At 40.8% G+C, this 26,686-nt stretch overlaps 1 protein-coding gene across 3 annotated transcripts in view; it reads right to left on the reverse strand.

Annotated features, from left to right (window-relative positions):
* Window positions 1-1,844: 1,844 nt before the first annotated feature.
* lrrc2 (leucine rich repeat containing 2) overlaps window positions 1,845-26,686 on the reverse strand; it is a 31,509-nt gene continuing 6,667 nt past the window's right edge. For 2 of the 3 annotated variants that reach the window (XM_021606757.3, XM_090238161.1), the window contains exons 4-11: window positions 23,530-23,660; window positions 22,251-22,312; window positions 21,978-22,134; window positions 21,657-21,790; window positions 11,937-12,082; window positions 11,257-11,409; window positions 4,501-4,625; window positions 1,845-4,310 (exon numbers count right to left, since the gene is read on the reverse strand). In XM_021606757.3, coding sequence (XP_021462432.1) covers window positions 4,261-4,310; window positions 4,501-4,625; window positions 11,257-11,409; window positions 11,937-12,082; window positions 21,657-21,790; window positions 21,978-22,134; window positions 22,251-22,312; window positions 23,530-23,660 — 958 coding nt within the window. In that variant the 3' untranslated portion in view covers window positions 1,845-4,260. Of the gene's footprint in view, window positions 4,311-4,500; window positions 4,626-11,256; window positions 11,410-11,936; window positions 12,083-21,656; window positions 21,791-21,977; window positions 22,135-22,250; window positions 22,313-23,529; window positions 23,661-26,192; window positions 26,431-26,686 lie in introns of those variants that run through there. The other variant, XM_090238162.1, reaches the window with a different exon arrangement.

Here is a 26,686-nt window from a genome sequence, read left to right on the forward strand (position 1 = left end):
TATGGTGAATCCTTTCTGTCCTGATGGAAGTGGTCTCTTCTAGGATGACAATGCCCCCAGCCACAGGGCACGAATGGTCACTGAATTTTTTGCTGAGCATGAAAACGATTTAAACCATGGCCGTCTGTTACCAGATCTCAACCCAAATGAACACTTATGGGAGATTCTGGAGCGGAGCGTGAGACCACGTTTTCCACCACCAACAAAGCACCAAATTATGGATTTTCTCGTGGAAGACTGGTGTCGCATATAGTTCCAGACAGTTGTAGAATCTATTGTATGCCAAGGTGCACTGAAGCTGTTCTGGCGTGGTGACCCAATGACCTATTAAGACACTTTGTTGGTGTTTCCTTTATTTATTGTTTCCTGTATCTATTATGACCCCAGACTGAATTGAGACCAAGATGTTGCTCTGTCAGATCTTAAGATTTTTTTAAACTGTTGCTCTCTCAAAGATAGTTGGTGTAAAAAACACAATACAACCTATATTTTTGCATACAATCATAACTAACCTGTAAAAGTGGAATTTAGTGTTACATTTTCCATGTTGTGTACTGTATTAATTTTGCCAGCAGGTTTGAATCTAACTTATGACATATCTCATGTTGATGAAACGGTATGAATCTGTTCAATAACTTATGTAAGACCCAAGTCTTGGACTTTCGTAATGCAGCACTTTGTATATTTTAAGAACAAGGTTAATATATTTAGCCATTGTTATTGCTAAAGAAAACGATTCAATTATGCAGTTAAAATACTTATTTCTACATGAACGAGTTATTTACGAGTCAAATTATGCATTCATTTGCTGAGTACTGCACCTTAATTTCAATGAATATGTGTGCCTAAAAATATATATACATGTTTAATATACTGAACAAAAATATAAGCGCAACTTGCAACAATTTCAAAGATTTTACTGAGTTACAGTTCATGTAAGGAAATTAGTCAATTGAAATGAATTCATTCGTCCCTAATCTATGGATTTCATATGACTGGGCAGCGGTGCAGTCATGGATGGGCCTTGGAGGGGATAGTCCCACCCAATGGGGAACTAGGCACAGGCAATCAGAATTACTTTTTTCTCCACAGAATGGTTTTATTACAGACTGTAATATTTCTAACCCCCTACAGTTTTGAGGCCGGTTGGACGCACTTCCAAATTCCTTAAAACGACGTTGGAGGCAGCTTATGGTAGAGAAAGTAACATTAAATTATCTGGCAACAGCTCTGGTGGACATTCCTGTAGTCAGCATGCTCCCAACAAACTTGAGACATCTGTGGCATTGTGTTGTGTGACAAAACTGCACATTTTAAAGTGGCCTTTTATTGTCCCCACCACAAGTTGCACCTGTGTAATGATCATCCTGTTTAATCAGCTTCTTGATATGCCACACCTGTCAGGTGTATGGATTATTTTAGCAAAGGAGAAATGCTCATTTACAAGGATGTAAACAAATTTGTGCACAAAATGTGAGAGAAATACGCTTTGTGCGTATGGAACATTTCTGGGATTTTTAAAAATTTCAACTCATGAAACATGGGACCAACACTACATGTTGCGTTTTATATTTTTGCTCAATCTATTTTGAGGTCTTTTTTTTTAAATGATGTTGAATTATTTCTTCATGGGTTGTGCATTTGTAATAGCTTTGTTTTCTCTTAAATCATAATTCTGAATAATATCTACAATAATAAAGAAATGTATAGCCATTTGTTGGATGTCTGCATTACATAATTTATACTAGTATGTATGGATTTTATAATCCACACATTTTGACCACCATTATGTGGGTATTATATAAAATTAGATTTTGTGAAAAGGATTCCTCTTGGTATCAGAGTGCAGATTTCGAAAGTGTTTAATCATACAGCATTGTCTATAACAAATCATACAAACTGCTCACTTGCAAAACACTCAGCATCGCAGACACTCATTCAGTAAACTTGATTGACAATTGCTGTCTTTGAGAAAAAAAGTTAGAAAAATATAATATAAACCTACATTCAGGCCTTTAACTATTGCAATGCAACAAGTGTTTGGTCACATCAGAACACATATACCATATTACAACTACCGTATAGTCTCCCATAACATGTGAGAGACCTTTTCGTAAATATTGAAGCTAGTGCTAGCCCAATCTGCACAAATTCTACACCTAACAAATGTATATCGATATGGTCATGTCATTTACAAGCCTTATTGATCATGGATTAAAAAGTGGGGGACCATGCTTTCCTTGGCAAAATGCAAGGTCCCCAAAAGGCATTTGATATGTCAAGTAAAAATCACACAGCATACTTATATTGCAACATTTTAAAATGATATTGCACTCCAGCAGAGACTAGTAATCATGGCACAACATTAACCCATCCAGAATCTTGAAAAACGAACTGTTCTGTTCCAGGTCAACTTCATTGCAGACATTGCATTGCATCAACCAATGGTTGTGTGAAATGTCATCGACTGCGTTGGCATCAGATTGCAAAATCATATGATGGAGTTAGTTTATATGTTAAAACAGTGGCATGGGCCAATTTTGTGTTTTAAAAAAAAAAAAAATCATGGGGCAAAGAGAAAAATGTGCTGTTTTATAGCTAATCTCATGCTATTCTTTACATTTTGCCATAAGGCTGAGAGAAAATGTTGCTGTTTTAAAGATAATTTCCTGCAATTTTATAACTAATTAAAGATCAAATTTAGGTGGTTGACTGTGACAAAGGCACTGGAATATGAGCTGTCTTGTTTGCTAAATGAACAAATGAAATAGGAAGTGGCATAGAAGCACAAGGATATAAGCTTCATTGCAGTCATATTTGTGGCTTATTGGGGGTGTGGCTTCCAGTTAGTTATTTTTGGCAACCCATCCCATGAGAGTGAATGTCATTCACTGGACGGTTCTGACCTAGAATACGTGGACAACTACAAATACCTAGGTGTCTGGCTAGACTGTAAAGTCTCCTTCCAGACTCATATCAAATCCAATCCAAAATCAAATCCAGAATCGGCTTTCTATTTCGCAACAAAGCCTCCTTCACTCACGCCGCCAAACATACCCTAGTAAAACTGACTCTCCTACCGATCCTCGACTTCGGCGATGTCATCTACAAAATAGCTTCCAATACTCTACTCAGCAAATTGGATGTAGTCTATCACAGTGCCATCCGTTTTGTTACCAAAGCGCCTTATGCCACCCACCACTGCGACCTGTATGACCTAGTTGGCTGGTCCTCGCTACATATTCGTCGCCAGACCCACTGGCTCCAGGTCATCTATAAGTCTATGCTAGGTAAAGCTCCGCCTTATCTCACCTCACTGGTCACGATAACAACACCCACCCGTAGCACGCGCTCCAGCAGGTATATCTCACTGGTCATCCCCAAAGCCAACACCTCCATTGGCCGCCTTTCCTTCCAGTTCGCTGCTGCCAGTGACTGGAACGAATTGCAAAAATCGCTGAAGCTGGAGACTTACATTGCCCTCACTAACCTTAAACATCAGCTATCTGAGCAGCTAACCGATTGCTGCAGCTGTACATAGTCCATCTGTAAATAGCCCACCCAATCTACCTACCTCATCCCCATATTGTTTTCGTTTACTTTGCTAGTCTTTTGCACAACAGTATCAGTACTTACACACCATCATCTGCTCATCATCATCTGCTCATCTATCACTCCAGTGTTAATCTTCTAAATTGTAATTACTTTGCTACTATGGTCTATTTATTGCCTTACCTCCTCATGCCATTTGCACACACTGTATATAGACTTTCTTTTTTTCTATTATGTTATTGACTGTACGCTTGTTTATTCCATGTGTAACTCTGTGTTGTTGTTTCTGTCACACTGCTTTGCTTTATCTTGGCCAGGTCGTAGTTGTAAATGAGAGCTTGTTCTCAACTAGCTTACCTGGTTAAATAAAGGTGACATTTTTAAAAATAAAAAAATAATTCCAGTTCATCTCTTCTGTTATATTTATTCAAAACTGACTAACCCAATGCACTGCTTGCTATGAATTCTATCTGATGGTGTTTGTATGTTTAGGTAAATAATATCCCATTTGGAACACTGACAAGTAAAGAGCGTTACATGCCTACGCCCCTGTGTTAAACATCTATCCAGGTGATGTGAGTTTTGGCATGCATCTGCAATGTAGTCAGCCTGGAACTCGGCCACTGTTTACAAGTGTTCAGAGGATTGACATGCAATGCATGCACAGCAGCATGGTTGTCCGTTTTCTTCTGGTCATCTGAATCTCCATTACAGACAGCATGAGAATGACACTTTGGTGGTGTATGTTGGAGCAGTTTCTGGAGAGAAATTATAAATTTACATGTCGAACTCTGCATTTATAGGCTACACAATAATACAGTATTAGACATATGAGTGCCTTGAGTGGTAAAGAAATCGTCTGTGGTGGATGGATCTAATGTCTTGCTAAGTAATTGCTAACTCGTCCAACAGTGAAACAACCCACAAATATGAAAAGCGATGTCTTACCTCTGTCCTTCACTGTGTCAATGTATGTCTGCATAAATTCTTTGTGATGGTCTTGCCTTGTTTCCAATATCTCATCATCCCCCTCCATTATTTCATCAACCATGTTGTCATATAGCTTAATGAATCTGAAAAGAAAAGGCATATCACATATTTTCAATTTTAATTTAATATTTATCATCTGGACCCAGTTTTTTTAATACAGAAAAAATTATCCTGTGTTGTCCCAATCTTGTTCCCCCATTTGATTTAGTTCCCCTTTCATTAGAACAAATGTCATGAGATCATATAACATGACCTTTGTTGTAGTATATGATGTAATATGTTACAGATTTGATTCATTTTGATCTGGGAAAGCTTTCCACTAGATGTCTAGATGTTGGAACATTGCTGCGGGGAACTTGCTTCCATTCAACCACAGGAGCATCAGTGAAGTTGGGCGATTAGGCCTGGCTTGCAGTCAGCGTTCCAATTCATCCCAAAAGTATTTGATGGGGTTAAGGTCAGGGCTCTGTACAGGCCAGTCAAGTTCTTCCGCACCGATCTTGACAAACCATTTCTGGATGGAACTCGCTTTGTGCACGGGAACATTCTCATGCTGAAACAGGAAAGGGCCTTCCCCAAACTGTTGCCACAAAGTTGGAAGCACAGAATTGTCTAGATTGTCATTGTATAATGTAGCATTAAGATTTCCCTTCACTAGAACTAAGGGACCTAGCCTGAACCATGAAAAACAGCCCCAGACCATTATTCCTCCTCCACCAAACTTTACAGCTGGTTCTATGCATTGGGGCAGGTAGCGTTCTTTATTATGCGCGATTTTTTATTTTATTATGCGCGATTTTTATGCGCTACGCGTTTCAGCACTCGGCAGTCCCGTTCTGTGAGATTCTGTGGCCTGCAACTTTGTGGCTGAGCCGTTGCTGCTCCTAGACGTTTCCACTTCACAATAACAGCACTTACAGTTGACTGAGACGGCTCTAGCAGTACAGAAATTTGATGAACTGACTTGTTGGCACTAAGGGGATCGATTAAAAAAATGGTGCCGATAGAGAGGGCAGCCATGCTTCTAGCCCCTAGGCAACGTTGCAGCATTTTGTTTTGATTGTATGTTATTTCTTACATTATTAGGCCAGAATAATTTTTGTGTTATTACATACAGCCGGGAAGAACTTTTAGATATCAGTGCGGCGATAACTCACCAGCATTACCAGCATTTCGACCAGGAATACGACTTTCCTGAATCAAATCCTTTGTTTGTACCCCCCAGGGCAATTGAACTGATTTCAGAGGCTGACCCAAAACATCACCGTCTGACTCAGGAGGCGTGCACAGCACCAACCGCTTCCGAGTATATTACTCACTAATGTTTAGTCTCTCGATAATAAAGTTGATGACCTGAGGATTTCCTTCCAGATATACATCAGGGATTGTAACATACTCTGGTTCACGGAAACAATGCTCTCTTGGGATTTACGGTCTGAGTCCGAACAGCCAGTTGGGTTCTCAGTTCATCGCGCAGCCAGAAATAAATATCTCTCCAGGAAGAAGAAGGGCGGGGGTGTATGTTAAATGATTTACTACTCATTGTGTGATTGTGATAACATACAGGAACTCAAGTCCTTTTCTTCATCTGACCTAGAACACCTCACAATCTAATGCGGGTATAGTCACAGCCGTGTATATTCTCCCTCAAGCCGATACCACGACAGCCATCAAAGAACTTCACTGGACTTTATGCATACTGGAAACCACATATCCTGAGGCCGCATTTATTGTAGCTGGATTTTTAACAAGGCAAATTTGAGGAAAGTGCTACCAAAATTCAACACATCGACTGTAGTACTCGTGCTGCTAAAACACTTGACCACTGCTACTCCAACTTCTGGGATGCCTGCAAGGCCCTCCCCCGCCCTCTATTCGGCAAATCTGATCATGACTCCATTTTGCTCCGCCCTTCCTATAGCCAGAAACTCAAACAGGAAGTACGGACTATTCAACGCTGGTCTGACCAATCGGAATCCACACTTCAAGATTGTTTTGATCACGCAGACTGGAATATGTTCCGGGTAGCCTCCAAGAATAGCATTGATGAATATACTGATACGGTGACTGAGTTTATCAGGAAGTGTATAGGAGAAGTTGTTTCCACTGTGACTATTAAAACCTACCCTAAAAAGAAACCGTGGCTAGATGGCAGCATTCGCGTAAAACTGAAAGTGCAAACCACTGCATTTAACCGTTGAAAGGTGACTGTGAATATGGCAGAATACAAACAATGTAGTTATTCCCTCTGCAAGGCATTCAAACAGGCAAAACGTCAGTATAGAGACAAAGTGGAGTCGCAATTCAACGGCTCAGACTCAAGGGGTATGTGGCAGGGTCTACAGACAATCACGAACTACAAAACACCTTCTTCGCCTGCTTTAAGGATAAGACAGCGCCACCGATGCGGCCCGCTTACCGAGGACTGTGGGCTCTCCTTCTCTGTGGCCGACAAGAGTAAGACTTTTAAACGTGTTAACCCTTGAAAGGCTGCCGGCACAGATGGCATCCCTAGCCGCGTCCTCAGAGCATGTGTAGACCAGCTGGCTGGTGTGTTTATGGACATATTCAATCTCTCCCTATCCCAGTCTGCTGTCCTCACATGCTTCAAGATGGCCACCATTGTTCCTGTACCCAAGAAAGCAAAGGTAACTAAATGACTATTGCCCCGTAGCACTCACTTCTCACAAGTGCTTTGAGAGACAAGTCAAGGATCATGTCACCTCTACCTTACCTGACACCCTAGACCCACTTCAATTTGCTTACCGCCCCAATAGATCCGCAGACGATGCAATCGCCATTGCACTGCACACTGCCCTATCCCATCTGGATAAGAGGAATACCTATGTAAGAATACTGTTCATTGACTATAGTTCAGCATTCAACACCATAGTACCCTCCAAGCTCCACATTAAGCTTGAGGCCCTAGATCTGAACACAGGCCTGTGCAACTGGGTCCTCGACTTCCTGACGGGCCGCCCCCAGGTGGTGAAGGTAGGAAACAACACCTCCACTTCGCTGATCCTCAACACTGGGGCCCCACAAGGGTGTGTAATCAGCCCCCTCCTGTACTCCCTGTTCACCCATGACTGCGTGGCCACGCACACCTACAACACAATCATCAAGTTTCCAGATGACACAACAGTAGGAGGCGTGATTACCAACATCGACAAAGCCTACAAGGAAGAGGTGAGGGCTCTGGGAGTGTGGTGCCAGGAAAATAACCTCTCACTCAATGTCAACAAATCAAAGGAGATTATTGTGGACTTCAGGAAAGAGCAGAGGGAGCATCCCCCTATCCACATCGAAAAGACACATCACTAACAAACTGAAATGGTCCACCCACACAGACAGTGTGGTGAAGAAGGCGCAACAGCGCCTCTTCAACCTCAGGAGGCTGAAGAAATTTGGCTTGGCACCTAAAACCCTCACAAACTTTTACAGATGCACAATCACCGCCTGGTATGGAAACTGCACCGACCACAACCTCAGGGTTCACCAGAGTCTGCCCAATGCATCACTGGGGGCAAACTACCTGCCCTCCAGGACACCTATAGCACCCGATGTCACGGTAAGGCCAAAAAGATCACCAATCTCAGCGTCACAAGTGAAAGGCGACTCCGGGATGCTGGTCTTCTAGGCAGAGTTCCTCTGTCCAGTCTTCTTTTCCCCATATTAATATTTTCTTTTTATTGGCCAGTCTGAGATATGGCTTTTTCTTTACAACTCTGCCTAGAAGGCCAGCATCCCGGAGTCGCCTCTTCAATGTTGACATTGAGACTGGGATTTTTCAGGTATTATTGATTGAAGCTGCCAGTTGAGGACTTGTGAGGCGTCTGTTTCTCAAACTAGACACTCTAATGTACTTGTCCTCTTGCTCAGTTGTGCACCGGGGCCTCCCACTCCTCTTTCTATTCTGGTTTGAGCCAGTTTGCCGGTTCTGTGAAGGGAGTTATACACAGCGTTGTACGAGATCTTCAGTTTCTTGGCAATTTCCCGCATGGAATAGCCTTCATTTCTCAGAACAAGAATAGACAGACGAGTTTCAGAAGAAAGTTCTTTGTTTCTGGCCATTTTGAGCCCTTAATCAAACCCACAATTGCTGATGCTCCAGATACTCAACTTGTCTGAAGAAGGCCAGTTTTATTGCTTCTTTAAGCAGCATAACAGTTTTCAGCTGTGCTAACGTAATTGCAAAATGGTTTTCTTATGATCAATTAGCCTTTTAAAATTATAAACCTGGATTAGCTAACACAACGTGCTATTGGAACACAGGAGTGATGGTTTCTGATAATGGGCCTCTACGCCTATGTAGATATTCCATTAAAAATCAGCCGTTTCCAGAAACAAAAGTAATTTACAACATTAACTGTATTTCTGATCAATTTGATATAATTTGATGTTATTTTAATTGACAACAAATGTGATTTTCTTTTAAAAACAAGGACATTTCTAAGTGACCCCAAACTTTTGAACGGTAGTGTACATGGACATGAAATCACTAACCACTTTAATAAATTAAACACTAGTCACTTTAATAATGTTTACATATTTTGCATTAGTCATCTCATTTGTATAAACTGTATTCTATTCTATTGTATCTTAGTCTATGCCGCTTTGACATTGCTGGTCCTTATATTTATATTCTTAATTCCATTCCTTTACTTAGATTTGTGTGTATTGTGTGTATTCTTGTGAAATTGTTTGATGTTACTTGCTAGATAGTTTTGCACTGTTGGAGTTAGAAACACAAGCATTTCGCTACACCCGCAGTAACATCTGCTGAATGTGTATGTGACCAATACAATTTAATCGAATTTTATCCTATAACAGTACCAAGTTGAAAGTCACTGAGCTCTTCAGTAAGGCCTTTCTACTGCCAATGTTTGTCTTTGGAGATTGCATGACTGTGTGCTCGATTTTATACACTTGTCAGCAATGGGTGTGTCTGAAATAGCCAAATCCACTAATTTGAACGGGTGTCCACATACTTTTGTATATACAGTGTCTTGCGAAAGTATTCGGCCCCCTTGAACTTTGCGACCTTTTGCCACATTTCAGGCTTCAAACATAAAGATATAAAACTGTATTTTTTTGTGAAGAATCAACAACAAGTGGGACACAATCATGAAGTGGAACGACATTTATTGGATATTTCAAACTTTTTTAACAAATCAAAAACTGAAAAATTGGCCGTGCAAAATTATTCAGCCCCTTTACTTTCAGTGCAGCAAACTCTCTCCAGAAGTTCAGTGAGGATCTCTGAATGATCCAATGTTGACCTAAATGACTAATGATGATAAATACAATCCACCTGTGTGTAATCAAGTATCCGTATAAATGCGCCTGCACTGTGATAGTCTCAGAGGTCCGTTAAAAGCGCAGAGAGCATCATGAAGAACAAGGAACACACCAGGCAGGTCCGAGATACTGTTGTGAAGAAGTTTAAAGCCGGATTTGGATACAAAAAGATTTCCCAAGCTTTAAACATCCCAAGGAGCACTGTGCAAGCGATAATATTGAAATGGAAGGAGTATCAGACCACTGCAAATCTACCAAGTCCTGGCCGTCCCTCTAAACTTTCAGCTCATACAAGGAGAAGACTGATCAGAGATGCAGCCAAGAGGCCCATGATCACTCTGGATGAACTGCAGAGATCTACAGCTGAGGTGGGAGACTCTGTCCATAGGACAACAATCAGTCGTATATTGCACAAATCTGGCCTTTATGGAAGAGTGGCAAGAAGAAAGCCATTTCTTAAAGATATCCATAAAAAGTGTAGTTTAAAGTTTGCCACAAGCCACCTGGGAGACACACCAAACATGTGGAAGAAGGTGCTCTGGTCAGATGAAACCAAAATTGAACTTTTTGGCAACAATGCAAAACGTTATGTTTGGCGTAAAAGCAACACAGCTCATCACCCTGAACACACCATCCCCACTGTCAAACATGGTGGTGGCAGCATCATGGTTTGGGCCTGCTTTTCTTCAGCAGGGACAGGGAAGATGGTTAAAATTGATGGGAAGATGGATGGAGCCAAATACAGGACCATTCTGGAAGAAAACCTGATGGAGTCTGCAAAAGACCTGAGACTGGGACGGAGATTTGTCTTCCAACAAGACAATGATCCATAACATAAAGCAAAATCTACAATGGAATGGTTCAAAAATAAACATATCCAGGTGTTAGAATGGCCAAGTCAAAGTCCAGACCTGAATCCAATCGAGAATCTGTGGAAAGAACTGAAAACTGCTGTTCACAAATGCTCTCCATCCAACCTCACTGAGCTCGAGCTGTTTTGCAAGGAGGAATGGGAAAAAATTTCAGTCTCTCGATGTGCAAAACTGATAGAGACATACCCCAAGCGACTTACAGCTGTAATCGCAGCAAAAGGTTGTGCTACAAAGTATTAACTTAAGGGGGCTGAATAATTTTGCACGCCCAATTTTTCAGTTTTTGATTTGTTAAAAAAGTTTGAAATATCCAATAAATGTCATTCCACTTCATGATTGTGTCCCACTTGTTGTTGATTCTTCACAAAAAAATACAGTTTTATATCTTTATGTTTGAAGCCTGAAATGTGGCAAAAGGTCGCAAAGTTCAAGGGGGCCGAATACTTTCGCAAGGCACTGTATTGTGTATATGTGACCACCAGGCGTAGTTATACCGTGATATTATGATACTAATCACTCTCAGTCATCTCGTCAGACTTACTTGATGGCAGGATTTTCTTTAAGCCCTGAAGGCCAGCAGATCAATGTGTCTCCACTAACAACAATCATCTTGAGTGTAGTGATATTTACCAAACACTTTGGCAAATATGACATGTTATTCTTATGAACAAACAAGGATTCCAATTCTTCCAACCTGAATCGGACACAGGAGATATTGGGAATAGTTAAAGAAGCGGCGGCCAACCCTCCTCCTAGAGAGCTACAAGGTACAGGCTTTTACCTTAACCCAACACATATCTAATTCAGGGGTGTACTCACTAGGAACTAAACCAAAGCAAATGCGACAAAACGTGGAGGGTCCTACCTAAATTTGTCCAAAAATTAACTAGTTTTTCTTGCAGAACATTTTTCGTTGCCAAATACTTTGCTACGATTTGCACTAGCAAATACACCCCAGCTAATCAAGATCCTGATGAGCAGCTGATTAACAGAGCATTCAGCAGGGTTGGAGAAAAAACCTGCACACTCAGTAGCTCTCCAGGCAGAAGGTTGCCCCCACCCAAAGTGGAAACATGTCATCATTATAACCATTTTAATATAATTTATGAATATGACATTTTTATCATTAGATGATCATGATGATAATACATTATGGTAATGTGTGAGTGATGAATGATGAAATGGTAATCTGTTATAGCATTAAGGCTATGCTTCACATACCTGTCCATATCCTCAGGCAAATCCGTCAACATGTTGATACTCATATCCAACAATTGTAGGCTTGTCATACGAAGAGCACAGATGGGTATGCTGGCGAATTGGTTTTCCGCTATATCCAGATGTGTGACTTTCTTGAGATTGCTTAACTGAAACAGAGACTCTGATTTATTCTGTGTTTACATAGAAGAGCAGTAGCAAGAAAATAAATCCCTACAATAAAGGCCTTATAAAACATTATCATCACAGAATGAGACCTTTTGCATTTTTGTTAAGTTTTCGCATGGTTGTGGTTTGCCATTGTTGCTTGTTGTACAGTATACACACTGAGTGTACAAACATTAAGAACACCTTCCTAATATCGAGTATCCCCCCTTTAGGACAGCCTCAATTCATAGGGGTACGGACTTTAAGGTGTCAAAAGCGTTTCACAGGGATGGTGGCCCATGTTGACTACAATGTTTCCCACAGTTGTGTCAAGTTGGCTGGATGTCCTTTGGGTGGACCATTCATGATACACACAGGAAACTGTTGAGCTTGTAAAACCCAGCAGTGTTGCAGTTTTTGACACAAACCAGTGCTCTTGGCACCTAGTACCATAGCCCATTCAAAGGCCCTTAAATCCTTTGTCTTGCCCATTCACCCTTTAAATGGCACACATACACAATCCATGTCACAATTGTCTCAAGGCTTAAAAATCCTTCTTTAACCGGTCTCTTCCCCTTCATCTACACTGATTGAAGTGGATTTAACAAGTGACATCAATAAGGGATAATAGCGTTCAACTGCATTCACCCGGTCAGTCTATATCATGGAGAGAGTGTTCTTAATGTTTTTTTACACTCAGTGGAAATACCTGGTTCTAATACAGTTAACTGACAAAATCATGGAAACACTTGAGTAAATGAGGGATACAAAGTATATTGAAAGCAGGTGCTTCCACGTAGGTGTGGTTCCTGAGTTAATTAAGCAATAAACATCCCATCATACTTAGAGTCATATATAAAAATGATGGATAGGCCATTATTTTGGCTACCATGGCTATGCCCCCATAGGATGACAATGCCCCCATCTACAGGGCACAAGTGGTCACAATGGTTTGATAAGCATGAATATGATGTAAACCATATCCCATGGCAGTCTCAGTCACCAGATCTCAACCCAATTAAAGACTTTTATAGAGATTCTAGAGAGGCGCCTGAGACAACATTTTCCACCACCATAAACAAAACACCAAATTATGGAATTTCTCGAGAAATAATGGTGTTGCATCCCTCCAATAGAGTTCCAGACACTTTTGGAAAGACCTTGGACAGTGTAAACATCCAGCTAGAGGTCAGAGATCAGCGGAACAACAGTAATATAGCATGGCTGCTATTCAGAGGATTGTTGCTCTGTAACAGAACTTGCAGCGACTGCCGCGCAGTTGGTTGGTGTATATAAATGTGCATATTTACAACAACCTGAGCCTGTTGCAGACTCACAATGATGGGGCTTTCCTTAAAAAATACAGGGTCCCACGAGAGGAGATAATCAGACTGCTTGACCTCTCCCTCAATAAGCCGACCAACCCACTGCAACTTTGCCTGAGTGCTGCAACCTGGGCTTAGGGTAGATGTAACATAGTAAACAAAAATCCGGGACACTCTAATTAGTATGATATGTTACGTTTGTATGTATTACTTTGTGGATGTCCATCATCCATTTCGTATGATATGTTACAAATTACAATTAGCATGATATGGTTTGAATTACAATCTGTATATGTCAGAAATTGCAATTCGTACAATATGTTCAATATATGCAATACATGATATTTTATGAATTCCAATTTGTTGTGGCTAATGTTAGCTAGGTGGCTAACGCTAACATTAGCTAGGTGGCTAACGTTAGGTAGGCTAGGGGTTAAGGATAAGGTTAGAAGTTAGGTTAAAGGGTTAATTTTGGATTTTCATTTACGATGTTACAGTCTATGAGACCAGAGTGGTATCATACAAATCAGGTTTGAGGAGTTAGTGACGTAACTTTGGTCAACTCTGAGTTCAACTTGGGATAACCAGTCATATGATTATGGCTTACCTTTTAGTCAGGTCAATTTCTATGGCAACAAATCCTTCAGATCTAACCTTCTCCGGGGCAGACTAACTCAGGGCTAACATTTATCCTGAATTAAGTGTTTGAGCTGCGAGTTGAGGACCAATGAAATCAGAATGATGCCTCCCTCTTGCAAAGATTGTGTCATCACCCCCTTTGTTTGAGGAAGACAATTTATTAAATATTGTATTATTCAACTGTTTTTGTGTGTAAATACATACAGTACCAGTCAAAAGTTTGGACACCTACACATTCAAGGGTTTTACTTTATTTAGACTATTTTCTACATTGTAGAATAATAGTGAAGGCATCAAAACTATGACATAACACATATGGAATCGTGTAGTAACCAAAAATGTTTTAACCTCTTTGGGCTGGGGGGGCAGTATTGAGTAGCTTGGATGAATAAGGTGCCCAGAGTAAACTGCCTACTACTCAGGCCCAGAAGCTGAGATATGCATTTTAGGATGTCTGTGAGTATAACAGAACTCATATGGCAGGCAAAAACCTGAGAAAAATCCAAACAGGAAGTGGGAAATCTGAGGTTTGTAGTTTTTCAAGTGAGTGCCTATCCAACATACAGTGTACATTGAGTCCGATTGCACTTTCTAAGGCTTCCACTAGATGTCAACTGTCTTTAGAACATTGTTTCAGGCTTTTTCTATGAAGGGGGAGGGAATAAAAGCTGTTTGAATCAGGGGTCTGGCAGAAAGCCATTAGTTTAGTCACGCGTGCAGCCGTGAGTACGAGCTGAGCTCCTATTCCTTTCTAAAGACAAAGGAATTATCCGGTTGAAACATTAAAGAATATTTATGATAAAAACATCCTAAAGATTGATTCTATACATTGTTTGACATGTTTCTACGAACTGTAATATAACTTTTTAGACTTTTCGTCTGGACCTAGTGCTCTCGCCTTGTGCATTTTGGATTACTGGACTAAACGCGCTTACAAAAAGGAGGTATTTGGACATAAATCATGGACTTTATCGAACAAAACAAACATTTATTGTGGAACTGGGATTCCTGGGAGTGCATTCCAATGAAGATCATCAAAGGTAAGTGAATATTTATAATGCTATTTCTGACTGACTCCACAACATGGTGGGTATCTGTATGGCTTGTTTTTGTAGCTGAGCGCTGTACTTGCAGTAAAGCTTTTTTGAAATCTGACACAGCGGTTGCATTAAGGAGAAGTACATCTTTAATTATATGTGTAACACTTGTATCTTTCATAAACATTTCTGATGAGTATTTCTGTAAATTGATGTGGCTCTCTGCAAAATCAGAGAAGCAAAACATTACTGAACATAACACGCCAATGTAAACTGAGATTTTTGGATATAAATATGAACTTTATCGAACAAAACATATATGTATTGTGTAACATGAAGTCCTATGAGTGCCATCTGATGAAGATCATCAAAGGTTAGTGATTCATTTCATCTCTATTTCTGCTTCTTGTGACTCCTCTCTGGCTGGAAAAATTGCGTTTTTTTGTGACTAGGCGCTGACCTAACATAATCGCATGGAATACTTTTGTCATAAAGCCTTTTTGAAATTGAACACTGTGGTGGGATTAACAACAAGTTTATCTTTAAAATGGTGTATAATACTTGTACGTTTGAGGAATTTTAATTATGAGATTTCTGTTGTTTGAATTTGGCGCCCTGCACTTTCACTGGCTGTTGTCAAATTAATGACAGCTTTACACACTCTTGACAATCTCTCAAACAGCTTTATGATGAATGTTTTTCCAACAGTCTTGAAGGAGTTCTCACATATGCTGAGGAGCACTTGTTGGCTGCCTTTCATTCACTCTGAGGTACAACTCATCTCAAACCATCTCAATTGGGTTGAGGTCAATTGATTGTGGAGGCCAGGTCAACTGATGCACCACTCCATCACTCTCCTTCTTCGTCAAATAGCCCTTACACAGCCTGGAGGTGTGTTTTGGGTCATTGTCCTGTTGATAAACAAATGATAGTCCCACTAAATGCAAACCAGATGGGATGGCGTATCGCTGCAGAATGCTGTGGTAGCCATGCTGGTTAAGTGTGCCTTGAATTCTAAATAAATCACAGACAGTATCACCAGCAAAGCACACCCACACCATCAGACCTCCTCCTCTATGCTTCACGGTGGGAACCACTCATGCGGAGATCATTCATTCACCTACTCTGTGTCTCACAAAGACACGGCGGTTGGAACCAAAAATCACACATTTGGACTCATCAGACAGATTTCCACCGGTCTAATCTCCATTGCCCGTGTTTCTTGGCCCAAGCAAGTCTCTTCTTATTATTGGTGTGCTTTAGTAGTGGTTTCTTCGTAGAAATTTGACCTTGAATGCCTAATTCACACAGTCTCCTCTGAACAGTTGATGTTGAGATGTGTCTGTTACTTGAACTCTGTGAAGCATTTATTTGGTCTACAATTTCTGAGGTTGGTAACTCTAATGAACTTATCCTCTGCAGCAGAGGTAACTCTGGGTCTTCCTTTTCTGTAGAGGTCCTCATGACAGACAGTTTCATCATAGTGCTTGATGGTTCTTGTGACTGCACCTAAAGAAACTTTCCAAGTTCTTGAAATTTTCCGTATTGACTGATCTTCATGTAATGATGGACTGTAATTTGTCTTTGCTTATTTGAGCTGTTCTTGTCATATTGTTCTTGCCTTATTTGAGCTGTTCTTACCAACTACCTACCTTCTCCCCTTATTTGATTTTGTTTTTCTGCTATTTTGCACACCAGTATTTCTATTTGCACATCCTCATCTGCACATCTTTCACGCCAGTGTTAATTGCTAAATTGTATTTACTTCGCCACTATGGCCTATTTATTGCCTTACCTCCTTATTTAATTTGCACACACTGTATACAGATTTTTCTATTGTGTTATTGACTGTACGTTTGTTTATCACGTGTAACTCTGTGTTGTTGTTTTTGTCACACGGCTTTGCTTTATCTTGTCCAGTTCGCAGTTGTAAATGAGAACTTGTTCTCAACTGGCCTACCTGGTTAAATAAAGGTGAAATAAATAAAAAATATATATGGACTTGGTCTTTTACCAAATAGGGCTATCTTCTATATACCACCCTTACCTTGTCACAATACAACTGATTGGCTCAAAAGCAATAAGAAGGAAAGAAATTCCACAAATTAACAAGGCACACCTGTTAATTGAAATGCATTCCAGCTGACTACCACATGAAGCTGGTTGAGAGAATGCAAAGAGTGTGCAAAGCTGTCATCAAGGCAAAGGGTGGCAACTTTGAAGAATCTCAAATATAAAATTTATTTTATTTGTTTAACACTTTTTTGGTTACTCCATGATTCCATATGTTATTTAATAGTTTTGATGTCTTCACAATTATTCTACAATGTAGAAAATAGTCTAAATAAAGAAAAACCCTTAAATGTGTTTTTTTGTATGACTTAATCAAATTCAAACTTTTGTATGACTTAATCAAATTATTTTATTGATAGGATAGAAGCTGACACCAAGACACCCAAGACCCACTCCAATTTGCATACCGCCCCAAAAGATCCATAGATGACGCATTCTCAATTGCTCTCCACACTGCCCTTACCCACCTAGATAAGAGGAATACATACTGTATGTGAGAATGCTGTTCATTGACTACTGCTTGGCATTCAACACCATTGTCCCCTCCAAGCTCTCCACCAAGCTTAAGACTCTGGGTCTGAACACCTCCCTCTGCAACTGGATCCTGGACTCTCTGACGGCCCGAGCCCAGGTGGTGAGGGTAGGCGACGTCACCTCCGGCACGCTGACCCTCAACACAGGGTCCCCACAGGGGTGTGTGCTTAGTCCCTTCCTGTTCTCCCTGTTCACCCACAACTGCGTGGCCACGCACGACTCCAGTACCATCATCAAGTTTACTGATGACATGACGGTGGTAGGCCTGATCACCGGCGATGATGAGTTAGCCTACAGGGAAGAGATCTGTAACCTGACAGTGTGGTGCCAGAACAACAACTTCTCCCTTAATGTCAGTAAGACCAAGGAGCTGATCATGGACTACAGGAAACGGGGGAGCGAGCACGCCCCCATCCACCTCGACGGGGCTGCAGTGGTGCAGGTTGAGAGCTTCAAGTTTCCAAATCACTAAAGACCTAAAATGGTCCAAACACGCGCACAGTTGTGTAGAAGGCGCGACAGTTCCTCTTTTCCCCTCTGGAGGTTGAAAAAATTTGGCATGGGCTTTCAAATCCTCAAAAAGTTCTACAGCTGTACCATTGAGAGCATTTTGACTGGCTGCATCACTGCCTGGTATGGCAATAGCATCACCCTCAATCGCATGGAGCAACAGAGGTTGGTGCGGATAGCCCAGTACATCACTGTGTCCGAGCTCCCTGACATCCAGGACATCTACAGTGCCTTGCAAAAGTATTCGGCCCCTTTGAACTTTGCGACCTTTTGCCACATTTCAGGCTTCAAACATAAAGATATAAAACTGTATTTTTTTGTGAAGAATCAACAACAAGTGGGACACAATCATGAAGTGGAACGACATTTATTGGATATTTCAAACTTTTTTAACAAATCAAAAACGGAAAAATTGGGCGTGCAAAATTATTCAGCCCCTTTACTTTCAGTGCAGCAAACTCTCTCCAGAAGTTCAGTGAGGATCTCTGAATGATCCAATGTTGACCTAAATGACTAATGATGATAAATACAATCCACCTGTGTGTAATCAAGTCTCCGTATAAATGCACCTGCACTGTGATAGTCTCAGAGGTCCGTTAAAAGCGCAGAGAGCATCATGAAGAACAAGGAACACACCAGGCAGGTCCGAGATACTGTTGTGAAGAAGTTTAAAGCCGGATTTGGATACAAAAAGATTTCCCAAGCTTTAAACATCCCAAGGAGCACTGTGCAAGCGATAATATTGAAATGGAAGGAGTATCAGACCACTGCAAATCTACCAAGACCTGGCCGTCCCTCTAAACTTTCAGCTCATACAAGGAGAAGACTGATCAGAGATGCAGCCAAGAGGCCCATGATCACTCTGGATGAACTGCAGAGATCTACAGCTGAGGTGGGAGACTCTGTCCATAGGACAACAATCAGTCGTATATTGCACAAATCTGGCCTTTATGGAAGAGTGGCAAGAAGAAAGCCATTTCTTAAAGATATCCATAAAAAGTGTTGTTTAAAGTTTGCCACAAGCCACCTGGGAGACACACCAAACATGTGGAAGAAGGTGCTCTGGTCAGATGAAACCAAAATTGAACTTTTTGGCAACAATGCAAACGTTATGTTTGGCGTAAAAGCAACACAGCTGAACACACCATCCCCACTGTCAAACATGGTGGTGGCAGCATCATGGTTTGGGCCTGCTTTTCTTCAGCAGGGACAGGGAAGATGGTTAAAATTGATGGGAAGATGGATGGAGCCAAATACAGGACCATTCTGGAAGAAAACCTGATGGAGTCTGCAAAAGACCTGAGACTGGGACGGAGATTTGTCTTCCAACAAGACAATGATCCATAACATAAAGCAAAATCTACAATGGAATGGTTCAAAAATAAACATATCCAGGTGTTAGAATGGCCAAGTCAAAGTCCAGACCTGAATCCAATCGAGAATCTGTGGAAAGAACTGAAAACTGCTGTTCACAAATGCTCTCCATCCAACCTCACTGAGCTCGAGCTGTTTTGCAAGGAGGAATGGGAAAAAATTTCAGTCTCTCGATGTGCAAAACTGATAGAGACATACCCCAAGCGACTTACAGCTGTAATCGCAGCAAAAGGTTGTGCTACAAAGTATTAACTTAAGGGGGCTGAATAATTTTGCACGCCCAATTTTTCAGTTATTGATTTGTTAAAAAAGTTTGAAATATCCAATAAATGTCGTTCCACTTCATGATTGTGTCCCACTTGTTGTTGATTCTTCACAAAAAAATATAGTTTTATATCTTTATGTTTGAAGCCTGAAATGTGGCAAAAGGTCGCAAAGTTCAAGGGGGCCGAATACTTTCGCAAGGCACTGTATCTACCTCCATCACCCCAGTATCCCTGCACATTGTAAATGTGGTATTGGAACTGACCCTGTATACAGTATGCTTACTTACTTATTGTGTTCTTCATATTTATTTTTATTTCTTGTGTTTTTTTCTTCTAGTTGTACATTGTTATTGATTATTGCATTGTTGGTTTTCGAGTTTGCAAGAAAGGTATTTCACTGTACTGCATGTGACTGTCACGACTCCTACCGAAGGTGGCTCCCCCTCCTGTTCGGGTGGCGCTCGGCGGTCGTCGTCACCGGCCTACTAGCTGCCAGCTTCCCCCTTTTCTGTTTATTAGTTGCACCTGTGTTTAGTTTAGGATAATTGGTTGGGCTTTATTTACCAGCCTGCTGGTTGTGCGGGATTGTTTTCAGTGTACATGTTGTACACGGCTGTAGGTCACGGTTGTCCGTGTATTTTGTATTTTGCTGGACTGTTTAAGTTCCCCGTGTTTTGGGCATTTGTTTGGGTTGGCGTCGTTTCCCCGTTGTGGTGCAAATAAAGTAGCGCTACCCTGAACTCTCTGCTTCCTGACTTCTTCCTCCACTACACCCCGGGCGTTACAGTGACATTAAAACTTCAATCTTTTTATTTATTTATTTATTTTACCTTTATTTAACCAGGCAAGTCAGTTAAGAACAAATTCTTATTTTCAATGACGGCCTGGGAACAGTGGGTTAACTGCCTGTTCAGGGGCAGAACGACAGATTTGTACCTTGTCAGCTCGGGGGTTTGAACTCGCAACCTTCCGGTTACAAGTCCAACGCTCTAACCACTAGGCTACCCTGCCGCCTCTTGAAAAGAGGTGCTCGTGTATTGATGAGCACACAAAAGACAGCATTAATGATAAGGAAAAAAATAAAGATGACACTTCTAAAAGCCTATTTCACACCATAGCCTGCTTGATTTGATTGATCTCTAGAGAAACTTCGCAATGTGCACATTGAGCTCACAGAAAAAAATAATACCAAAATTCAATTAGCTCAGCACTAGAGCTTAAGCACTGTAGAAAAGAAGACGACAGATTCAAATCTTGAAATCAATGGATTGTTTGTTATTTATTTTTGTCATTAATTTTCATTCTTAAAAACTAATCTGTGAAATGTATTGACATAGCTTACATTTCACATGAAATGTGGGCTATTAGTTGTGTTTGCGATTTCAGCACCAGGGAACTGGACGGGATCACGTGAAAAACCGAACATGGCAATGATGCTCTTAGCTGTCACACTTACAGATTCACTCTGCGTGCTTGTTTGGGAAACACTTCAAAGTAAATAACTTGGGAAGCACTGCATCTGGTACTATAATCGTAATGCTTAATTTGTGTCACAACTGGGAAACGAGGCCCAGATCTGTCTACAATTGCAAGATATTCAGATCCAATGTGTGCATGACTAACTCCGGAGGTGGGCAAGAAGATCTGATCACAATCAGATCACAATGTGTATTTTGATTGTCTACCCCTGTCAAAAAATGTTGGGCACAATCAGAATCTGGATGAAATCGGGAAAATGGATGCATGTTAGAACAAGGTATAAATGGAGCTTTTGAAGATATCATACCACACAAGCCATTTCACACAAATACCCCTTACCTCAAAAGGCAACTGTTCAAGATCATTTCCAGTTAGCTCCAATCTCTCCAGATTCTCACATTCACCAAGTTCTGGAGGAATACTGGACAGCCTATTGTAATTAACTTTCAGCACCCTCAGCTTTGTTAATTGACCTTACAAAAAAACATTGGAAAGACATGTAATGGAATGAAGAAACAGATATGTTCTAAATCGCATTTAAATTAAATTCAAATGAAGGATGTTTAATGAGCTAATGTAACAAATAAAGACAAAGTCATAGGAGAGACTTCAACTTTCATATTTTCAAATAGGAGGACATGCATGATACATAATAATTACCTATTTCAACAGGCAGCTTGTCAATTCCGTTTTGGGGTATATCCAATACGCAGAGGTCTGGAAACTGCACAATCCACTCTGGTAGTTTGCAGATTTTAGTTCTTCTTATGTGCCATTCTCGAAGGTATGTCATATCAAGAAGATTATCAGGAAGTTCCTGCATTGAAAGTAATACAACATGAAAACAACAATAATGTGGATACATACAATGGTAGTGATTTTATCTGAAAACAATCATGATGAAAAAGAATGAGATGGTATGAGCCAATTTACCATCCATTTATCACCATCCAGCTCAAAAATGAATTTGATGCCCTCAATTATGGAATTTGCATCTGTAGGATAAAAAAGTCAGTTAAAGAGTGGAGCATGGCATTGATTGAGAGTGAGAAGAGAGAGAGCACAGTAACTATGGCACAAGTACTTATTCAGATAAATATACAGTGCATTCGGAAACTATTCCGACCCCTTCCCTTTTTTCACATTCTGTTACATTACAGCCTTACTCTAAAATGTATTAAATTATAACATGTACTTTACACACAATACCCCATATTGACGAAGCAAAAACAGTTTTTTTGCACATTATAACAAATAAAAAACAGAAATACATACAGTAAGTATTCTGACCCTTTGCTAATGAGACTCGAAATTGAGCTCAGGTGCATCTTGTTTAGCTGTTAGCCTTTAGCTGTTTCTACAACTTGATTGGAGTCCACCTGTGGTAAATGCAATTGATTGGTCATAATTTGGAAAGGCACACACCTGTCTATATAAGGTGCCACAGTTGACAGTGCATGTCAGAGAAAAATCCAAGCCATGAGGTCAAATGAATTATCCGTAGAGCTCAGAGACAGGATTGTGTCGAGGCACAGATCTGTGAAAGGATACCAAAAAATGTCTGCAGGATTGAAGGTCCCGAAGAAAACAGTGGCCTCCATCATTCTTAAATGGAAGAAGTTTGGAACCCCAAAGAATCTTCCTACAGCTGGCCGTCAGCGAAACTGAGCAATCGGGGGAGAAGGGCCTTGGTCAGAGAGTTTACCAAGAACCCGATGGTCACTCTGACAGAGCTCCAGAGTTCCTCTATGGAGATGGGATAACCTTCCAGAAGGACAACCATCTCTGCAGGACTGCACCGATCAGGCCTTTATGGTAGAGTGGCCAGACTGAGGCGAATGTTCACCTTCCAACAGGACAACAACCCTAAGAGCACAGCCAAGACAATGCAGGAGTCTCTGAATCGAACACCTCTGGAGTGACCTGAAAACAGCTGTGCAGCGACGCTCCCCATCCAACCTGACAGAGCTAGAGAGGATCTGCAGAGAAGAATTGGAAAAACTCCCCAAATACAGGTGTGCCAAGCTTGTAGCGTCATTCCCAAAAAGACTCAAGGCTGTAATCACTGCCGAAGGTGCTTCAACAAAGTACTGAGTAAAGGGTCTGAATACTTATGTAAATGCATATTTGTTTTATTTTTATACATTTACAACATTTTCACGGGACATGTTGGATTGCTGTCCTAATGATTTAATTGTTTTGCTGAGCTTGCCTGTGTTTGGTATATCCTGGTGGGGCTGAATTTCATTCAGAGCTGTTCTCGTCAGGTAGTGTTGGAGCACTTCCACCTCGTTGGACTTCAATGTCTTGCATGCTATGCGATACTGCCATTGTTGATTGATCCTTGGGAAAAACATTTAAAAGTTTTTCTGGAAATGTTGACATTTGCGTAGTAGCATATTTACAAAAGGCATGGTACGACCAGATCATCACAGCACCATCAATTGTTGAAAATACATTGTCTGGATGAGAGCAACGAGAAAGACACTGCTGTTGGATGTTATTATTATCACATAGCTGAGATGAATCTAGTATACCGGGGTACCAGTCTTTTTTTGTGCCATCATGCTACTTGTCTTGTCACACCAAATATTTTGCCGCTCCAAACAAGGAGTTGCATGATGGCACAAACAGACTGGTAATCTAGGTGACTTAAAAGGAAAACTCCATCCAAAAACTATCTTTTGGTATTTGTTTCATTAGAACATTGTTGGTATAGTTCCAAAATGTTTGCATGCCAGAAATCAAGATATAGATATATAAGATATATAAGAAATCAAGATATATAACTTTCAAAATACAGCAATACAGCTGGTATGATTAATTTTGCACCAAATAATGCTGCGTTCAAATCAAATCAAATCTTATTGGTCACATGCACATGGTTAGCAGATGTAAAAAGGGCTGAAAATAAATTTGATTGCTGTTTTTGCAAGTGTAGCGAAATGCTTGTGCTTCTAGTTCTGACAGTGCAACAATATCTAACATGTAATCTAATAATTCCATAACAACTAACTAATACACACACATCTAAGTAAAGGAATGGAATAAGAATATAAACATGCAGTTGAAGTCGGAAATTTACATACACCTTAGCCAAATACATTTAAACTCAGTTTTTCACAATTCTTGACATTTATTCCTAGTAAAAATTCCCTGTCTTCGGTCAGTTAGGATCACCACTTTATTTTAAGAATGTGAAATGTCAGAATAATAGAAGAGAGAATGATTTCTTTCATCACATTCTCAGTGGGCCAGAAGTTTACATACACTCAATTATTATTTGGTAGCATTGCCTTTAAATTGTTTAACTTGGGTCAAATGTTTCGGGTAGCCTTCTACAAGCTTCCCACAATAAATTGGGTGAATTTTGGCCTATTCCTCCTGACAGAGCTGGTGTAACTGAGCCAGGTTTGTAGGCCTCCTTGCTCGCACACGCTTTTTCAGTTCTGCCCAAATAATTTCTATAGCATTGAGGTCAGGGCTTTGTGATGGCCACTCCAATACCTTGACTTTGTTGTCCTTAAGCCATTTTGCCACAAATTTGGAAGTCTGCTTGGGGTCACTGTCCATTTGGGAGACCCATTTGCGACAAAGCTTTAACTTCCTGCTTGATGTTTTGAGATGTTGCTTCAATATATCTACATAATTTGTTTGCCTCATGATGCCATCTATTTTGTGAAGTGCACCAGTCCCTCCTGCAGCAATGCACCCCCACAACCTGATGCTGCCACCCCCATGCTTCACGGTTGGGATGGTGTTCTTCAGCTTGCAAGCCTCCCCCTTTTTCCTCCAAACATAACGATGGTCATTATGGCCAAATAGTTACATTTGTGTTTCATCAGACCAGAGGACATTTCTCCAAAAAGTACAATCTTTGTCCCCATGTGCAGTTGCAAACCGTAGTCTGGCTTTTTTATGGCGGTTTTGGAGCAGTGGCTTCTTCCTTGCTGAGCGGCCTTTCAGGTTATGTCAATATAGGACTCGTGTTACTGTGGATATAGATACTTTTGTACCTGTTTCCTCCAGCATCTTCACAAGGTCCTTTGCTGTTGTTCTGGGATTGATTTGCACTTTTCGCACCAAAGTACGTTCATCTCCAGGAGACAGACCGTGCCTCTTTCCTGAGTGGTATGACAGCTGCGTGGTCCTATGGAGTTTATACTTGCATACTATTGCTTGTACAGATGAACGTGGTACCTTCAGGCATTTGGAAATTGCTCCCAATGATGAACCAGACTTGTGGAGGTCAACAATTTATTTCTGAGGTCTTGGCTGATTTTCTTTTGATTTTCCCATGATGTCAAGATAAGAGGCACTGAGTTTGAAGCCATTACATAATTTTCTTGAATTTTCCAAGCTGTTTAAAGGCACAGTCAACTTAGTGTATGTAAACTTCTGACCCACTGGAATTGTGATACAGTGAATTATAAGTGAAATAATCTGTCTGTAAACAATTGTTGGAAAAATGATTTGTGTCATGCGCAAAGGAGATGTCCTAACCGACTTGCCAAAACTATAGTTTGTTAACATGAAATATGTGGAGTGGTTGAAAAACAAGTTTTAATTAATGACTCCAACCTAAGTGTATGTAAACTTTCGACTTCAACTGTATAAAATATATGGATGAGCAATGACGAAGCGGCATAGGCAAGATGCAATAGATCGTATAGAATAGAATACAGTACATACATATGAAATGAGTGATGAAAGATATGTAGACATTATTCAAGTGGCATTAGTGGACAATGATTTCAAGTATGTATGTAGGCAGCAGCCTCTCTGTGTTAGTTTTGGCTGTTTAACAGTCTGATGGCCTCGAAATAAAAGCGTTTTTTCAGTTTCTCGTCCCAGCTTTGATGCACCTGTACTGACCTCGCCTTTTGGATGGTAGTGGGGTGAACAGGTAGTGGCTCAGGTGGTTGTTGTCCTTGATGACCTTTTTGGCCTTCCTGTGACATTGGGTGCTGTAGGTGTCCTGGAGGTCAGGTCATTTTCCCCCGGTGATGCGTTGTGCAGACCGCACCACCCTCTGGAGAGCCTTGCGGTTGTGGCGGTGCAGTTGTCATACCAGGTGGTGATACAGCCCGACAGGATGCTCTCAATTGTGCATCTGTGAAAGTTTGTGAGGGTTTTAAGTGACAAGCCTAATTTCTTCAACATCCTGAGTTTGAAGAGGCAATGTTGCGCCTTCATCACCACACTGTCATGATAACAACACCCACCCGTAGCACACGTTCCAGCAGGTGTATCTCACTGATCATCCCCAAAGCCAACACCTCATTTGGCTGCTTTTCCTTCCAGTTCTCTGCTGCCAGTGACTGGAACGAAATGCAAAAATCGCTGAAGTTGGAGACTTTTATTTCCCT

This window comes from Oncorhynchus mykiss, chromosome 6, assembly GCF_057628025.1.
Source record: "Oncorhynchus mykiss isolate SJ-2025 chromosome 6, ASM5762802v1, whole genome shotgun sequence".
NCBI lineage: Eukaryota > Metazoa > Chordata > Actinopteri > Salmoniformes > Salmonidae > Oncorhynchus > Oncorhynchus mykiss.